This window comes from Esox lucius, chromosome 17, assembly GCF_011004845.1.
Source record: "Esox lucius isolate fEsoLuc1 chromosome 17, fEsoLuc1.pri, whole genome shotgun sequence".
Lineage (NCBI taxonomy): Eukaryota > Metazoa > Chordata > Actinopteri > Esociformes > Esocidae > Esox > Esox lucius.
Window position 1 is genome coordinate 5,464,846 of NC_047585.1, and position 19,670 is coordinate 5,484,515.

Genomic DNA, 19,670 nt, shown 5'->3' on the forward strand with positions numbered 1-19,670 from the left:
ACCTTAACTTAAGAAAACCAGTTGTATCCATCTCCACAGTGTGTCGAAAGCACAGGCCAGTTCTTTTCTCATTAATGTATAGAGAGAAAACAGAGCGACAGAGACATACGACAGACAGCAAAACAATTACTCATGACATAAAAAGTGAAGCCTATTGACGTTCATTAATGAAGCGTGAAGGACAATTAAAGGGACTAAATCACACAGACAAATTAACCCATACAAAAGCCAATGTCTCACTGCAGTAAAACACTGATAACAGACAGACTGAAACTGTCACAGGAGAGAACAAGAGAAACAAAGGGCATGTGAATGGAGAATGAAAGAGGACTGGCAGAAGAGAGAGAACAAGAGTGAGGAAAAAGAGTTAAGTGGGAGAGAAAGGCCATATTATTTATTGGAAATCCATGACACGTCTTCCTCTACTTTATTAGCAGTATATTGACTGCAGAACCTAATCATAAGACTGCTCACATTTTCATAGCAATGTGTGATGAGAACCTCACATCATCGAGAAATTAATTTGGCTAATTAAAGCTGCTTGAAACCACCAAAAAAGCACAACATGCATTAAGGGTAGTAAATCTGATCCTGTGTGCGCTGTATGGTCCCTATGTGTTTGTGCCAGTTTGTCTGTAAACTCACAAAACTACACCAGCATACACTGTAAAGACTCCCTTTGTCACGATTCTGCTTTAGGAGAGGACAAAACTCTTTAAGGCAATATATGTCTTTTATTACAAAACATGTGCAGCACAACGCAGAGTAACAGGTCAAATCACAGAACAAAAACATGACGAATCTGTTAGGGCTGAGACTGACTGAACGAGTGCGTTAACGGCAGGCGGGAATGCTAGGTCAGCTGCCATTGGCATCTTTGCATGCGGGCTTGGCTGCAGCCTGCAGGGTCCTCCTGGCCATCTCCAGAGCCCCCTCCTTGGTCTCGTTGCCCCCGATGAACCCTCCGGCATGGACAAAGATGCAGCAGGGGATCCCACTTAACTCTGACAGGGCATTGTCACGAACCCCGCGCCACTCCTCCAAGAGAGACAACCTGGGACATAAACACACAGAAGAGGTAAAGATGGACCGTGGACCAAGTATTGAGGTTTAGATGCAGCCTCAGAATAATGACCCACGGCCAATTTGACAGTGAGGTACATGCTGGAGCAGGGTGGAGACTGGGGATCCTCCAGTGTTTGGGAAACAGTCCAAGTCACACCTAAGGTTAAACCAGCAGGTAGCCTGGCAGTTAGTGCATCTGACCAGTACCCGTAAGAAGTAGGTGAAAAATCTGTCCTGTACTTGAGCAAGTCCAAATGACAAAAGCTGGCTAATGGCTGGTAGCAAAATAGAAAGAGTCCTAGATATGTTGGTGGTTCTTCTTACCAACTTACGTCAGTCAGCAAGGCGGTAAAAACAGGGACTGTCAGGGCAGAGAGGACTGGAAGGACAGACACAGAGACACTGCCCAACTCACACTGTTGTGCAATTTCTTATTTAAATACATGGTGACAAATGTGATGAATGATTAGTTGATTAAAGCAATGTGCCAGAATTTGTCTATAAATAAACAGCAGCTATAGAAGTGCTTCAAATAATCAACAACATCTTAATCAGTTCCTTTCCCTAATTTTGTCATATCAAATGTCTACCACCATGTGTCATTACATGATCTAACAAGGCATTCTGATGATGGCAGCTAGCTTGACTCACAGGCTTCCGCCCTAAGTAATTCTTATAACACATCTAACCAGGAAGTCATGTGGGTGAAAGCATGTGACGGCAACCTCAATTAGCTTTGCAGCACATTGGGATCAGGACCTTGTGACATTGCCTCACTGCTCCCTAGGCAACACTGTCCAATTTGCATGGACCATGGGGCTTCCCAGCTACTTGTCAGACTGAAACATAACTTCATCGTGGCCTTGGAATTTTATTATTATTATGTTGTTTTAATAAAACACTGTGATTGCAGAATAATTGCGAAGGTATGCGGTCATATGTCTTGACTATGCGCTCCACTCCACTTATGATTCAAAACACCTACTGCATGCTAAATAACATTTTCAACAGTACAAAAGGTTGTTTTGAATGAGGACAAGGATTTTCAAAAATGCCTGAAATGTTTCACTTTGCTTTTCTGGTTGGCTGGGTGTAGGTTTTACCATTCCAGATCTAGGGAGGTTTTACCATGACAGGCACTGTGATACGTTGGCACGAGAACCATTTTAATGCGGCTATTGTCTCGTAATCTTGTTTTGGACTTTATCCCAGTCCTAAGTGTCCTATGTCATGAGAATTTGAAACACCTCTTGTCCCTTTATTTAAATTTGACAAAAGGTCTTAGAATATTGGTCGGCTGTCAAGTTAATGGAAGCAAGTGACAATGAGAAAGGCTTAATAAGTCTATTTAATAAATAGCTGTTTTCATGACATACAGATAGACACTGCTAGGACAGAGGTAAAATGCAAAAGTAACAGTCTACAAGCTGCACTGACATACTCTAGTACTTTGAATGAAAGTTAATGTGGTGGCTTCATTCTAGGTGATGTGTTGATTGAAACTGGGGGCCCAGAATTCTTCCAGGTCACCAGGTGAATTTGTGAGGAACAAGGACAAACTCACACAGTTCCCTGGATACAGTGGGGCTCGAAAGTTTGGGCACCCCAGGGAAAAATGTGTATCAATGTGCATAAAGAAGCAAAGAAAAGATGGAAACATCTCCAAAAGGCATCAAATGACAGATTAGACATTCTTATAATATGTCAAAAAAGGTACGATTTTATTTCCATCATTTACACTTTCAAAATAACAGAAAACAAAAAAATGGCGTTTGCAAAAGTTTGGGCACCCTGCAGAGTTTATAGCATGCACCGACCCCTTTGGAAAGCTGAGACCTGACAGTGTCATGGATTGTTCTCAATCATCGTCTGGAAAGACCAGGTGATGTCAATCTCAAAGGTTTTAAATGCCCAGACTCATCTGACCTTGCCCCAACAATCAGCACCATGGGTTCTTCTAAGCAGTTGCTAAGAAAACTGAAACTGAAAATAGTTGATGCTCACAAAGCAGGAAAAGGCAATAGGGAGATAGCAAAGCGTTTTCAGATGCCAATATCCTCTTTTCGGAATGTAGTAAAGGAATGGCAGTCATCAGGAACAGTGGAAGTTAAAGCAAGATCTGGAAGACCAAGAAAAATATCAGACAGAACAGCTCGGCAGGATTGTGAGAAAAGCAAGTCAAAACCCACATTTGACTGCACGATCCATCAAGAAAGACCTGGCAGACACTGGAGTTGTGGTACACCATTCCACTATAAAGAGATACTTGTACAAACCCGATTCCAAAAAAAGTTGTAACACTGTACAATTGTGAATAAAAACAGAATGCAATGATGTGGAAGTTTCAAATTTCAATATTTTATTCAGAATACAACACAGATGACATATCAAATGTTTAAACTGAGAAAATGTATCACTTTAAGGTAAAAATAAGTTGATTTTAAATTTCATGTCATCAACACATCTCAAAAAAGTTGGGACAAGGCCATGTTTACCACTGTGTGGCATCCCCTCTACTTTTTATAACAGACTGCAAACGTCTGGGGACTGAGGAGACAAGTTGTTCAAGTTTATGAATGTTGAAAGGAATGTTGTCCCATTCTTGTCTAATAGAGGCTTCTTAGGTCTTCTTTGTCGCACCTTCCTCTTTATGATGCGCCAAATGTTTTCTATGGGTGAAAGATCTGGACTGCAGGCTGGCCATTTCAGTACCCGGATCCTTCTTCTATGCAGCCATGACATTGTAATTGATGCAGTATGTGGTCTGGCATTGTCATGTTGGAAAATGCAAGGCCTTCCCTGAAAGAGAGGACGTCTGGATGGGAGCATATGTTTTTCTAGAACTTGGATATTACTGTCAGCATTGATGGTGCCTTTCCAGATGTGTAGGCTGCTTATGCCACACGCAAATATGCAACCCCATACCATCAGAGATGCAGGCTTCTGAACTGAGCACTGATAACAACTTGGGTTGTCCTTGCCCTCTTTGGTCCGGATGACATGGCATCCCAGTTTTCCAAAATGAACTTCAAATTTTGATTAGTCTCACCACAGAACACTTTTCCACTTTGCCACAGGCCATTTTTAATGATCCTTGGCCCAGAGAAAACGCCTGCGCTTCTGGATCCTGTTAAGATACGGCTTCTTTTTTGACCTATAGAGTTTTAGCCGGCAACGGCGAATGGCATGGAGGATTGTGTTCACCGACAATGTTTTCTGGAAGTATTCCTGAGCCCATGCTGCGATTTCCATTACAGTATCATTCCTGTATGTGATGCAGTGCCGTCTGAGGGCCCGAAGATCACGGGAATCCAGTATGGTTTTCCGGCCTTGACCCTTACGCACAGAGATTGTTCCAGATTCTCTGAATCTTTGGATGATATTATGCACTGTATAACTTCAAACTCTTTGCAATTTTTCTTTGAGAAACTCCTTTCTGATATTGCTCCACTATTTTTCGCCACAGCATTGGGGGAATTGGTTGTCCTCTGTCCAACTTGACTTCTGAGAGACACTGCAACTCTGGAGGCTCTTTTTATACCCAATCATGTTGCCAATTGACATAAGTTGCAAAATGGTCCTCCATCTGTTCCTTATCTGTACATTTAACTTTTCCAGGCCTCTTATTGTCCCAACTTTTTTGGAATGTGTAGCTCTCATGAAATCCAATTTGGCATGACATTACAAAATGTCTCACTTTCAACATTCGATATGTTATCTATATTCTATTGTGAATTAAATATAAGTTTGAGATTTGTAAATTATTCCATTCCTTTTTTACTCACAATTTGAACAGTGTCCCAACTTTTTTGGAATCGGGTTTGTACAAATATGGTCTTCATGGAAGAGTCATCAGAAGAAAACCTCTTCTACGTCCTCACCACAAAAATCAGCGTTTGTAGTTTGCAAATGAACATATAGACAAGCCTGATGCATTGTGGAAACAAGTTCTGTGGACCGATGAGGTTAAAATAGAACTTTTTGGCCGAAATGAGCAAAGGTACGTTTGGAGAAGGGCACAGAATTTAATGAAAAGAACCTCTGTCCAACTGTTAAGCATGGGGGTGGATCAATCATGCTGTGGGGTTGTATTGCAGCCAGTGGCACAGGGAACATTTCATGAGTAGAAGGAAAAATGTATTCAATAAAATATCTGCAAATATTGGACACTAACTTGATGCCATCTGTGAAAAAGCTGAAGTTAAAGAGAGGATGGCTTCTACAAATGGATAACGATCCTAAACACACCTCAAAATCCACGGTGGATTACATCAAGAGGCGTAAACTGAAGGTTTTACCATGTCCTTCACAATCTCCTGACCTCAACATAATTGCAAATCTATGGATAGACCTTAAAAGAGCAGTGCGTGACAGACAGCCCAGAAATATCAAAGAACTGGAAGACTTTTGTAAGGAAGAATGGGCAAAGATACCTCAAACAAGAATTGAAAGACTCTTGGCTGGCTACAAAAAGTGTTTACAAGCTGTGATACTTGCCAAAGGGGGCAGTACAAGGTATAAACTCTGCAGGGTGCCCAAACTTTTGCAGATGCCATTTTTTTGTTTTCTGTTATTTTGAAAGTGTAAATGATGGAAATAAAATCTAACTTTTTTTTGACATATTATGAGAATGTCTAGTCTGTCATTTGATGCCTTTTGGAGATTTTTCCATATTTTCTTGGCTTCTTTATGCACATTATTTCACATTTTTACCTGGGGTTCCCAAACTTTCGAGCCCCACTGTGCACCTACAAACATGCAAGTTGTCCCTTTGGTCGCACAGCAAATAGATCCAGTGTCCTGGTTCTCTAACTGGGTGGAAAATCTATGATGGACAATGTAAGGTAGAAGACTATACTGGTGCTTTATCTGTCAATATCCAATCTCAGTCAAGGAAAAAAACAGTAGGGGTGAGCAATAAGTCAAAAAATTACAAGAGATGGCTAGAGATGAAGCAGGAAAACCTAGATTTAGATGGAAACCGTAGCAAATCACAGAATGCTGGATTCGCAGGGTGTCTGATTTAGTTATATTGATAAGTGGTTCATTCATGAAAATAAGAAACATCTAGGATTTGTGGTATATAGCCAATTTATCATGGCTAAGGGCTGTGCAGGCACTCAGTGTTGCGTCATGCCTTGAATACATTACTGTTCCAGTCTGTGAGTCAGGCATTCTCATTTGGACACAGTTCTGGAGGAGAACCAATGTAATACCAAGAAGCCAGATTGCATGTTTTTGTCTTCTCTGGATAACTGACAAAACTGTTGCTTTAACATGAAAAACTGATGCAATTTTATTTTAATAAAAATCTTAATATATAATCAACCGATGTCAGACATTGAGATTTTAGATAAAAACTGACTTGACACTTTTCAGAAAAACAAAACTCAAAAACAATTAAAATGTAATTCCTTAAAACCATTTTACCAGTTTTGACAATTTTTCCAACATGCATATGAACGGAAGAGCCAGCCCGTTCATCTGCTGGTGTGAAGAGTCGTGATAAAAATAGCCTATTCTATTCAGGTGGTGTTTATACTAGAGACACAGGTGACAACGACACCCATCCTGTTAGCCTGTGGGAGCAGATCCGGCAGCAGGTACCTGCTGGGTGAAACGTGCTTCTCTCAGTCAGAACCATCTGGAGCCATGGGCTGCGTTTCAATGTGGAAACACACTCCCTTCCATCTGCCCTCAATTCCCATCCCTGTTCTCTGCTCCCCTTCCCTTAGACCCAGCCATCTGGATGCAGGGTGTCAGCAGATATGGGTTCAAAATCTACACCAAATTGTTCAAATACTTTCAGTGGTTGTGTTTGTCAAATGCCAGATGGGCAGGGTTAGCTTTGTGGCTTTTATAAACATAATAAATCACAGCTAGAGTATTTAAAATTCTGAATAAAATATTTGGTGTGGTGAATTCAAACTTTATTTGAAGTAGTAAATGTGGATATAAAAATTCTACACACCCCTGTTGAAATGCCAGGTTCTTGTGGTGTAAAAGAATGAGACAAAGATGAATCATGTCAGAACGTCTTCCACCTTAATGTGACCTATAACGTGAACAATTCAATTGGAAAAAAAAACTGAAATCTTGCATAAGTGTGCACCCCCTTAAACTAATACTTTGTTGAAGCACATTTTGATTTTATTACAGCACTTTTTGTGTAGGAGACTATTAACATGGCACATCTTGACGTGGCAATATTTGCCCACTCTTCTTTACAAAAGCGCTCCAAATCTCTCAGATTGCGAGGACATCTCCTATGCACAGCCCTCTTAAGATCACCCCACAGATGTTCAATGGGATTTAGGTCTGGGCTCTGGCTGGACACATTTTCCCATGTGCTTTTGGGAGACTTGATGCTTGTTTTTGCAAACTTCAGCCGGGCTTGGATGTTTTTCTTTGTAAGAGAAGGCTTCCGTCTTGCCACCCTACCCCATACCCCATTCATATGAAGAACACGGGAGATTGTTGTCACATGTAGCACACAGCCAGTACTTGCCAGAAATTCCTGCAGTTCCTTTATTGCTGCTGTAGGCCTCTTGGAAGCCTCCCTGACCAGTTTTCTTCTCGTGTTTTCATATATTTTGGAGGGATGTCCAGTTGTTTGCAATATCTCTGTTGTGCCATATGTTCTCCACTTGATAACTGTCTTCACGGTGTTCCATGGTATATCAAATGCTTTAGAAATTATGTTGTACCCTTCTCCTGACTGATATCTTTCAACAATGAGATCCCTCTGATGCTTTGAAAGCTCTCTGCGGACCATGGCTTTTGCTCTGAGATGCAAAATCCTACTAGAACAGCTGAACTTTATTCGTTTTTTTAAAGCATTATGAGATTTTGTGTCAATGGTATTTCCTCATACTTTCATGCCTTTACTATCAAATTACACTGTAATTGGGTTGAAAATAATGAAATAATTATATAATAGAAGGTAAAAAATATAGGCACCCCCCAGAAATGTGGTTCTTCTACCTAGAAATAAAACATTATGAAATAAATAAGATTGAATGTATAGCACTTCTTTTTGCATGTAATGACTCAAAACGGCCAGCAGGTGGCAGCACTAGATCGCTAGTTACGTTTGGACTTATATATTTTATAAACTCAGAAAAATTACCAACTTCTTCCCAAAAACTCAAGAACATCCCCATACTATTTTGACTAAATATTTATTTTTATATCTTATATATAATACAAACTATGTTTTATGGTTCAAAACATCATATATAGTGATGTACACGCTTGTAATATTTATTCTAGTGTACACATGAGCCTTTCTAAGATGCATTGGCAATGTCGTTGCCTGGTGAAAAGTTCTCATAGCAACCCAAACTATACAACTATACAACCCATATTATACACGGACAACCCCAATTATACACGGAACGCTTCAGGAAAGTGGCTACAAATAATATACCATTGGAATCGGACGATTATGGCGAATCTATTTTTCGAAATATTTATGCAAATGAGCACTGTCCGCGGTATCGCAGATGTCGACTATGGATGGTTAAATGATGGTAGGTGTGTAATGACTTCTATTTAACATGAGTTTGAATGTGATTGGTTAATTCTGAACACCGCCACTCCCCCAGTTATAAGAGGGTGTGCACACTTATGCAACCAGGTTATTGTAAGGTTTTTCATTTTTCCACTCGAAGATTTCAGTTTGTTTTTCAATTTAATTGTTCACATTGTAGGTCACATTAAATGTGGAAAAGGTTCTGACATTATTTACCTTTGTTTCATTCTTTTACATCACAACAACCTGGCATTTTAACAGGGGTGTGAAGACTTTTATATCCACTGTATTTAACCTCTCCTGGGCAGTCTCAGCAATTAAAATCTGGTTTTAGCCTTGAATTAGTTCACCTGAATGAAGGAGTGAAGGGATTGTTAATTAGTTAACAAGTTGAGTCACCTGTAACAGATTTTGAATAAATTTACAATCTTTTCTTCTTCAGGGACCCCCACCCAAGCCATAAGTAAATCCTGGAACCCCTGTATGTTGTCACATGTAGCTCACTTGGTTGATTTGATTCCCATGGGGGGCCAGTTTGAAAATGTATGCGCTCACTACTGTAAGTCGCTCTGCATTAGAGTATAATAAATAATAATAACAACATTCATAATAATTAAATGTTATAATAATAAAAATAACAACATTTCAAAATCTAAATATTTATTATGAAATACCCAAAATCTAATTGTTTTACTATATATTGTAGTAGTTTGTCACATCTTAAACTCAAATTTTGCTTTGATATTGTTTTAAATGTTACATTACATTCGGACGTATCCAGAGGAATCCAGACCACTTCACTTTTTCCACATTTTGTTACAGCTATGTTCTAAAATTGATTAAGTTGATTGGTCTTTCTCCCCCGATTGCTCAGTTGAGCTGGTCTGCCAGCTCTAGGAAATGTGTTGGGGGTTCTTAACTTCTTCCATCTAAGAATAATGGAGGTCACTGTGTTCTTGAGGAGTTTCAATGTGGGTGAGATGTTTTGGTACCCTTCCATTGGATTTTGCTCTGACTTGTATTGTCAACTATGGGACCTTATATAAATCGGCATTCCTTTCCAAATCATGTCCAATAAACAGAAATGTTGGACTCTAGTTGGACTCCAATCAACTTGTAGAAACATCCTGGATGATCAATGGAAACAGGATGCACCTGAGCTCAATTGAGCGTCAAAGCAAAGGGTATGCATACTTATAAAAAGTTTTTTTTTTAAAGACTCCTATACTATTATTATGGGATATTGATGTTCAGAAATGCTATTTGATGACACATTATCTAATATTTTGGTCATTAATTATCACAAAACACACAACTTGGTCAAATGATTATAAAGCAACTTCATAACTGCAGTTGGATATGCAGGTAATAGGGGGTTCTGCTAATGACTGACGTCAACAATGAATATCAATCACAATTAACGCTGCACAGCATTTTGTACAGAAAATAACATGGTATGGTTTGTTTACAGAACATATTAACACATTAAATAGCCAACTAGGTATTCTGATTAAAAAAATGTTTGGGAAAATTAGAGATGTCTCCCCTAACCAGAAGTAACCATCAATATATGAAAGTTATTAAAAAGACTGATCTAATAATCCCACCTCGTACAAAATTGTTGCAGAGGTTGCCTTGCTAGTTAGCTAGCTACAGCCAAGATGTCACCTGAATAATGTCCAGTAATGAAAAACAAAATGATATATATTACTAATAATAGTATCAAGCCAATGGCCAACGCTAAACATGAGCCAGCTGGTTAGTCTAGCTAAGATTACACCTCTGACTACAACCCAACAAGCACGAACAGGCGGATAACTCGTTGCAGACTATTGGCTTGCTATGTGGTCGGATGAAGGTCCGACTGCAGCAGGTTGCAAATCGTGTGCCGCCAGAGGACTGATTGGTAGATTATTGCCAGTTGGGATGATTATAGTTCAGGGGGCAGTGTGTAGAATCCTGCCTCCAATGTTTACAAGAGTGAATTTAACACTAGAACCACCAAATGCCTACAGCAATTTACATTTGATTAAAATAAAACTGCTGTTTTGAAAGCTACACCCTCCACCTTCCATGACTTTTCCTAAATAGGCGTATATTACATTGTTCTGTTGTCACAATTCTAAACTGACAAATAGAAAACTATTTAGAGATAATTTACGTTTGTTTTTTTAACCCTGTTTTCCGACTTAAATCAACAGTAGCCCACGGCACTTAGCGTTGGTACCCAAATGGTACCCAGGTGCTAATCAACCCACACTGAATGCATGACGTCAATGAATTAACGCACTATACTCCCAGATTAATGATCAGAACTTGGTTGAATTTGAATGAATTTACAAATGAAATACAAGATTTCCATGACCATTCAACAACTTAATTAGGCTATTACTGAAACATAATACAAATGATATAGGCTACGTATCACGTTACTGTTTTTCAATTGGAGATTCAGCTTATTGTGTAGGCTAATTCATCAAATGTAAATTGAAAATGTAAGTCTACAAATGTATTATGCTAAATAATGATTCACAAAATGAAATACCAAGGATATTGTTTACTTGTCATCAATTACCAATTCGACAAAGGTATCACAAGTTACTGTTTTTATTATAGGATGGAATGAGAAACTAAATTGCACACATCCCATCGTCTCTTTCTGCATATTTTACTGAAGATTAAGATTCTACAAATGTGTTAAGCTACATAATTATTCACAAAACAAAATACCAAAGATGTAATTTTTTTGACAATTCTATATAGTTTGATAATGACCCAGTAGATGAACTGATGCTCTGGCTGGATGGTGATGCTGCAGGAGAATGTCCATGCTAATAGGGATGATTAGTATGCTAATGACGCCAGACGGTGTTCACCTCTGGCAGATACTGGGGGTCTGAAAGGCCTGGCTGTTCTAGTGTTAAACAATAACCACTTCCATTTCCCTTTATCGAAAGAGACCGGAATAGCTAGTCCAGGGTGGGGGAATACAAGAATTGCAGAAGTAGGGGTACAGGGGGATGCAGCAAAACCCCTGCCTTAGCATCTCAGAAATAAAGAAAATGAGAAAAATTATAGAAGTAAAGTATTGTCTGAAGTATTTTAACTGAACAAGGATATTGTTTACTTGTCATCAATTACCAATTCGACAAAGGTATCACAAATTACTGTTTTTATTATAGGAGGGATTGAGAAACTAAATTGCACACATCCCATTGTCTCTTTCTGCATATTTTACTGAAGATTAAGATTCTACAAATGTGTTAAGCTACATAATTATTCACAAAACAAAATACCAAAGATGTAATTTTTTTGACAATTCTATATAGTTTGATAATGACCCAGTAGATGAACTGATGCTCTGGCTGGATGGTGATGCTGCAGGAGAATGTCCATGCTAATAGGGATGTTTAGTATGCTAATGACGCCAGACGGTGTTCACCTCTGGCAGATACTGGGGGTCTGAAAGGCCTGGCCGTTCTAGTGTTAAACAATAACCACTTCCATTTCCCTTTATCGAAAGAGACCGGAATAGCTAGTCCAGGGTGGGGGAATACAAGAATTGCAGAAGTAGGGGTACAGGGGGATGCAGCAAAACCCCTGCCTTAGCATCTCAGAAATAAAGAAAATGAGAAAAATTATAGAAGTAAAGTATTGTCTGAAGTATTTTAACTGAACATATACACATAAATACAGACTATCCTTTTTGGGAATGTTTAGGAATAAAATTCAGTGGGAAAATTATTAAACTACAGTTTAAAATGCACATGAAGACAATTTTGTTAGGTCATGAACTCTCTTTACTGTTTGTTGAGCAATTTGTATCCACTTTGTATAGGCCAGGCACAATCACAGTATAACACAGAGTAAATTATACTTCAGGGATATCAATCTGTCCAGTTAGGAAGAATAAGCGATTGTGAATCAATGTCACCTGTTTTGGTGCTAATTAAAGTGACAACAGGGGCACTGGAGAGGCCCTGAAAAAGGGAATGGTTTTAGAGATGGTGGCTTCAGAATGTCTCTCTCCTTATCCTTCCTGACTTATTCTTCCTTAGTTTTGCGTTTTGCTAGTGCATAGGTCTTCAACCCTCTCCTGGGGAACCCCCAGCCATTCCATCGATTAGATGTATCCCAGAACTAGCACACCTGAATCAACTTTTTAACTAGGGCTGCATGAAACAGACAAAAAAATCTAATTGCGATTTGTTTGCTACACACTGCGATTTAATTTGCAATATGATGAACATCAATTAACATGCCATTTTGATGTGGTTTAGAACAAGTCTTTGGCTAAATAATATGTGATTGGCTCTGTTATTTCTTCAAGTCCCAGTGAGGGCACTTTTCATTTGCAAATGTCTCCGACCAGCTGTTTCAAGAGGGATGATTCACATTTGTGACTATAGGCAACGTTTTTCTAAAGCATAAAGGATTATTTTGTAATTTTTTTAGGCCTTTTTCTTCTGTGTTCTATAGGCTATTTTTCCACTTTTGCTATAAACTAATAAATAAAAAATTATCTGTTGTTGATCAATTCATCATATATTGGTATGACCGCATATTTAGTTAAATTACCTCTTAACTAATATGCATATTAAAATATAGGAAATAAAATATAGGAAATCCAGCCCCATCATAAAACAGTTCTGCCATCCCTGATTACTGATGATTGTTTGGCTGGTCCGGGCTGGATTTTCAAAGTATTTTTGGTTCGGTCAAGAGACTTTTTTGCCATGCATTTTTCATGCAAGTCCCTATGGCACTGACTCATGTTGAAATACGTTTGTTGTGATGCCGCGTGTTGTTCTAACCACCATCTTACAGGTTTTGCATATTAGGCCTACATCAGTTTGGGACATCTCCTTGGAACCCAAAATATTCCCAAACAGCAACAAATCATCCCTCTACAATCTCGTCCTCTGGGTTCATTTTCTTCATTGATCCTCTTCCTCTCCCTAACATCAAGCCCTGCTCCACATTATCCTTTCACAGTAGGGTAACTTGGGGGGAAAAGCCCCCCTTAAGGGAAATCTGTATTTTCAGAAAAAAAGCAATGATTGGTCAGATTTTTATATGAACATATTGACTATTGTCAGACAAACACATTTAGGAAAAAAAATATTGGGCAGAATGATCCCATTCTATTGCAAATTTGTCTAATGCCAAACTATGTAAATGGAGTACAGCAGTATTTAAGTGAGTTCACAAAACCAATTTTAACCGTATTGCACATTCCAATATCCAAAGGCAAAAAGCTATGTATAACATTTATTACAATTTCAAATAACTTTTGATTATTTTTTAATATTTTTTGTTAACCATGCAAAATAATTAAGTTAAAAACATTAAATCAGTCATACTGAGCAATTCATTCAATATCATTGCCAATTGATAGGCCTATTATATTAGATGTTAATATATGCTCAGTAAATTAGCTATTAAACTAAAAACTTTAGGCAATATTAGGCAACATCTTGAACTTTTGTTAAATTTCAATTATATGTTTTCGTATAATTTTGTTATATTTTAATAATATATTCTCAGGAGTAAAATACCCCCGGGGCATTTTGCCCCAAAGGAGAAGGGGCGTTCAGCCCCAAAATGACCCCCATAATACAGGATTACCAAAAAAAAGTATTATAATTTATTTCTCAAAAAATGTTGAGGTCTACCTTTATCACATCACATGACAATGTTTTCAAAATGACATAAAATAAGATAAACTTTGGTAAAAAAAAAAAGAAGTGGCAACCAAGGAATGTGTGGAAATTTACCATAATTTGGTGGTTTGGTGTAGAATTATGGAGGGGGCGTTTAAAGCATGGAGGCATTTAAACCTAAGCCACCCCACACTCCACGTCGCATCTTCAAACTGGTTAGAATTTGTTGTTCAGAGTCCCTGCAGCTAATTCTGATAATATCACCCCGACCCGCATGTATTATTAATTTATTGGGTTGAGCGCTATCACATTTTCATTGGAAATAGAACCATCACGGAACTGGGATATTTTAAGAATACTCACTTTAACTCACTTTTAATAATTGGGACGAGTGAGATCAGAACAATGTATATTTTGATTGAAAGATTCGAGACATTTATTGTTTACTGTCTTAAAATAGCAAAAGGTAAGGGAACATGTTGACTGGCACGATACTAGCACTATACTAATAATTTGAATTATTATTTTTAAGTAGGCAAATGGATTCTAAAATCAATATGATTATAGTAAAAATGGCACACCAGTAAAAATAATTATTTTGATTGAGCATAAAAAAAAATAAAAAAATATTAAATCGCAGCTTTCTGTGGTTTAGAAATCACACGTTCAAATAGCGATATCAATATAATTTTAATTAATCGTGCAGCTCTACCTGTAGGCAAACGTTTTCGTAAAGCGTCAGGATAATTTTTACGGCCATTTTCATCAGTGCTCTATAGGCTACTTTTCCACTTTTGCGACTGGCTAATAAATGGATAATACATTTAAAAAATTGTTGCTCAATGCATCATTTATTGGTTTTACTGTGCATTTTTAGAGCAAAATCCTGCACTGCTTCATAATATATTTTTGCAGCCCCTGGTGGAATAGCACTGATAAGGCTGGTTTTGCAGACACTAGTCTAGGATAAAAAGAACCAGCTCAATGGCATTTTCTATTAAACTAGATTTTTTTGTCCCAGCCTAGGCTTAATCCCGTGTCTGTGAAACTGGCCTATAGTCTCTAAAGTGAGTATAAGGAGATTACAAGTCAATCCAAGCTGATAGACAGACTGGCAAGAAAGTTAAAATAAGGGATATCTACGGTACAAAGAATACTTGAAACAGTAACTTGTAGTACAGTTAAAATGTACATACGGCATCAAATGTATTTCCACTAGACTTACACACTGATGAGCCAAAATATTATGAACACTCACAGGTGAAGCAAATACTGTTGACCATCTCCTAACAAGGCACATGCCAACCAAATTCTGGTATACTTCTCTTTGTCTTCATACATTTGCAAACAGGGCTTAGGGTGAGAACAACAGTGAAATTGACTGTGGTTACGTATGTAAATATGGTTTTACTGTACATAGATAGTAAACCTGACAAACTGGTCCCCATTATGTTTATTAGCAGGTCGCCACAAAGAAAAAAAGCTATTTCCAGTTTAGGGGTTATCTTTAGGGTAAAATGTACAATTCGATGTTGGGTCCCTACTGGAATTGACAACGAAATGTGTATGAGAGAGTGTGACAGTAATATAATTGGTGGATGAAGGGGCAGATTAGATGATGTGCAGATAAGCATGTGTGGGTAGTATGAGTGCATGTAATTCATCCATTAGTATTTTGCTATGGGAAAAGGATGTTAGGGACCGGTGAGGACAGAAGCACAGGTTACAATCAAAAAAAGAAAACATATCAGCCTGGAAATATGTCTACTGTCGGGCTATATTAACAGTAACAATCTACCATAGGAATGCTTAAGGTGGCTAAAAAATTCACGTCATTGAAACTTGAAAGATATATTTCAAAAAAATTCCATTGATGTTTGCTGATAAAGTAGCCTGCATTTGAGAGGCGTTACAATGAGGTCCAATCTGTTCAATTAGATCCTCAAGGATTGCCTTCAATATACTAATTACGGTGCATTTTCAGATTATATTTGCATGTGGAATACAGTACTTGACAGAAATGATTATTTCTATAAATATACTTTAAGCAGATGATTTACACCAAGAACATTTTATTTTACCTTGCCAGCTTGGGATTCGATTGAAACATTTTGTAACTGGTCAGATGCTCTAACTATTAGGCTAAATGCCATACAAGCATCACCCGCCAGCATTCAAAGATACCACCAATATTACAGACATTTAGAGCCTTACAAACCCATAAGCTGTCACATATAATCGTAAGAGAGTTAATCAGGTTAGTTGTATTCTCCATTTCCTGGGAACATCTACTGTGGTGGCAAAGGTTGAAAGGATATTGATTGAGGATTGAAAGCGACCCATTTGTTTTAGGTACTAGTGAGAAAACTAGTATTGAGCAATATTTTTTCAAAGATGTGGCATTTCAAGTTTTGTGCTCATCATTAATTGTGGGCTAGAGGAGCGGCATTTCAAGTGTTTTTACAACATTAATCCATCATGATGGATTCTTAACTCCCGGAGTATATTGATGCCCCAGCTTCTGAAGAGAAAAGGTAATATTTAAAAGACCAGAGTGGTATTACTACACTGAACAAACGCAACACTTTTGTTTTTGCCCCTATTAATCATGAGATGAACTCAAAGATCTAAGACTTTCTCTGTGTACACAAAAGGTCTATTTCTCTCAAATATTGTTCACAAATCTGTCTAAATCTGTGTTAGTGAGCACTTCTCCCTTGCTGAGATAATCCTTCCACCTCACAGGTGTGGCATATCAAGATGCATGATTATTGCACAGGTGTGCCTTATGTTGGCCACAATAAAAGGCCAGGGAAGCAGAATTACTTATCCATGAATAACTGAAGGGAGTCTGTGAGTGTGATTTATACTAAAAGGGGGTAAAAGCCTGGCTACATTCACAATTTAACTTCTGAGTTGTAAGTTTGCGCTGCAGTGTGTATGTCTGTGCGTTGGTGTGTAGGTGTTTGTGCCTGGACAAGTGCACTGAATACAATTTTCAAACTCAAGAAAGTATATAGAAGTGACTACAGCAAAACTGAATTCACTAATTAGAGAATATCAGCACACTTTGTCACATCCAGTATACACACATAAAAAAAAATTGTAATGTCTTGTTGACAGTAGGAATTTGTGAAAGACAGATGAAGTGAAGAATAGAGACTGATATGGGACCCTGGCGTAGAGATAGATGGAGTCATACATTAAGTGAGCTTTTTAAATAAATTTGTTTTTTCTCAGTAGACCTGGAAATGGAAAAGGTTGGGAACTGCTGCTCTAACAAACAACTTTCACTCATCAAAAATTTTAGAATTATACATGATCATCTCAAAAAATTCAAAAATCTAAATCAGACAGCAGACTAGTGCAACATAAATAGTTGACAACCTTCATTTTTTCAACATCTCGGACAACAGTAAATGAACAGTACCTCCTATTTTTTTTTTATATAATCTAATATTTATCTAATCCAATGCATTATAGTAGTAAGGTGAACAACAAAGCTGGTAACAAACCTCAGATTTTAGATTGCTAGCCAACAACTGTTAACCACTAGATAAATTGAGAGTTAACAAGTAAAAACATTGTTTTTAAAGCAAGATAAAGCACGCATGTATAAATGCAGCATTGCTCTTTGGACCAGTCAAATAATTTAGGGCACCACGTAAAAATACAGTACCTGTTACTGAAGGTATGTAGTCCTGCGGGAACACACTGCACCCTCCACTGTCTGTTTTGGTCCGGGTAGAGGACGAATTTAACAGAGGTCTCCACATTCAGCTCTTTTTCCAGGGAGAAAAGGTGCTCCTTCCAGGGACAACCTCCCTGTGAAAACACTATCACCTCACCACTGGGGTCCACCTGAAAAATATCCAGTAATTCATTTAAAAGGTAGTATAAATTAGCAGTGTTGAATCATACTGCATCAATATTGGCATTAAATTCACAGGTATACTAATTACTATTACCCAATTTAGAATTATTTAAATCTTTAAAGCTGAAGTACTTAGGTTTTTTGCATTAACACATCCCTATTCTATTAATCTGGATTGTGGATGAATTCCTACCATATCAAATGGTCCCAGGCCTGCATCTGAAAAACCTCTGTAAGTGGTGTACTGCTAGTAAGGGAAAAAAGTGGTCGGCTCTCGCAGTGGCCGGGAAATGTTATCCTTCGCACAGGAAGTGATGGGTTTGACGTTTCAAACAAAAAGCTGAGGCTGGACAAAGTAAGGAAGTGGCTACACTTATTTTGTGGGTCAAGCAGCAAGAGATGCTAGATGCTAATTCTATACAAAATGTTTACAAGTTCAGAATGTAACAGTACCTAAGAAAATACGGTTTAGATCAAAAGAAAGCAAATCTGGTAAAAGAGGCAGATAGAGGCTGTTCGGAATGAACACTGGTGCAGCTGCCTATCCACGATGGATGGAACTCATGGAGCAAAACGCATGAAACTTCGATGCTGATGTGGCAATTCTTCTGTTAAATAACTAAGTAAAATTAACTAAAACGCTAGCTACCTAGCTAACCTCACACTGTTGTTAGTAATTGCCCTGTCAGTGTTAATGTGGCCAGCTATACAGACATGGCAATAGTTACTTACTGTACATCTATCCAGCAGACGTTGTTCGCAAGTTTTGCTACTACTACCAGCTTCTAATAACGTCAGCTTGCCAGCAAAAACAATGATAGCTGCCTAGAATAACCTCACACTGTTGTTAGTAACTGGCTATAACTAATTACGTGGCAAAAACGATTGGCCAATTTGGTTAACTAGCTTACTTTCTGTGGATATAGAGGAGAGCTGCCGTCTGTACAAGCTGTTTGCTTTGTTTACTGGCACAGCTAGTAGTACTGTAATCGGAAAACATTACTAGGGCAAGTTTAGACTAGTAGCAAGCAGTGCTTGACATTAACTTTTTGGCTCACCCAGCCATTGTGGCTAGTGGTTTTCCAAAGATACTAGCCACTCAGCATTTTCACTAGCCACCATTTTGTTGTTTGGAAATAATGTTTTATTTGTTTATCAGTGCTACATCGTAGCCTGTCTAGTTCACACTGTTGGTCACTGGCGTGCAAGGCAATAGGCCTAACACAAATGGACTAGAATCAAACACTGTATGTAGGTAGTGCTCATGGGAGTTATAGGGACATAAGTGGTAATGTCACTCTCATTGCAATGAGACTAGTTAAAAAAAAATGTGTGGCAGCAAGCTATTCTCATGTTTCCGTATGTATGCTACATCAGACACATTTTGGCAGTGGTGGGCCGTCAGGGCAAGCAAGGCCTTCACTTCTGTCCTAAAGATTGTCCGAATTGGAAAATTCTATTTTTATGATTTAATATATGTTTTCATTAACGCTATATGTATTTTACAAAGTTCATTCCCATCAGTCTATTAACG

General features: G+C 38.2%; 1 protein-coding gene across 2 annotated transcripts in view; it reads right to left on the reverse strand.

Moving 5' to 3' along the window:
- Positions 1 to 714: 714 nt before the first annotated feature.
- Positions 715 to 19,670, reverse strand: part of myg1 (myg1 exonuclease) — a 49,978-nt gene continuing 31,022 nt past the window's right edge. For both annotated transcript variants that reach the window (XM_020045130.1, XM_010904502.5), the window contains exons 6-7: positions 17,942 to 18,123; positions 715 to 1,054 (exon numbers count right to left, since the gene is read on the reverse strand). In XM_020045130.1, coding sequence (XP_019900689.1) covers positions 859 to 1,054; positions 17,942 to 18,123 — 378 coding nt within the window. In that variant the 3' untranslated portion in view covers positions 715 to 858. The remainder of the gene's footprint in view (positions 1,055 to 17,941; positions 18,124 to 19,670) is intronic.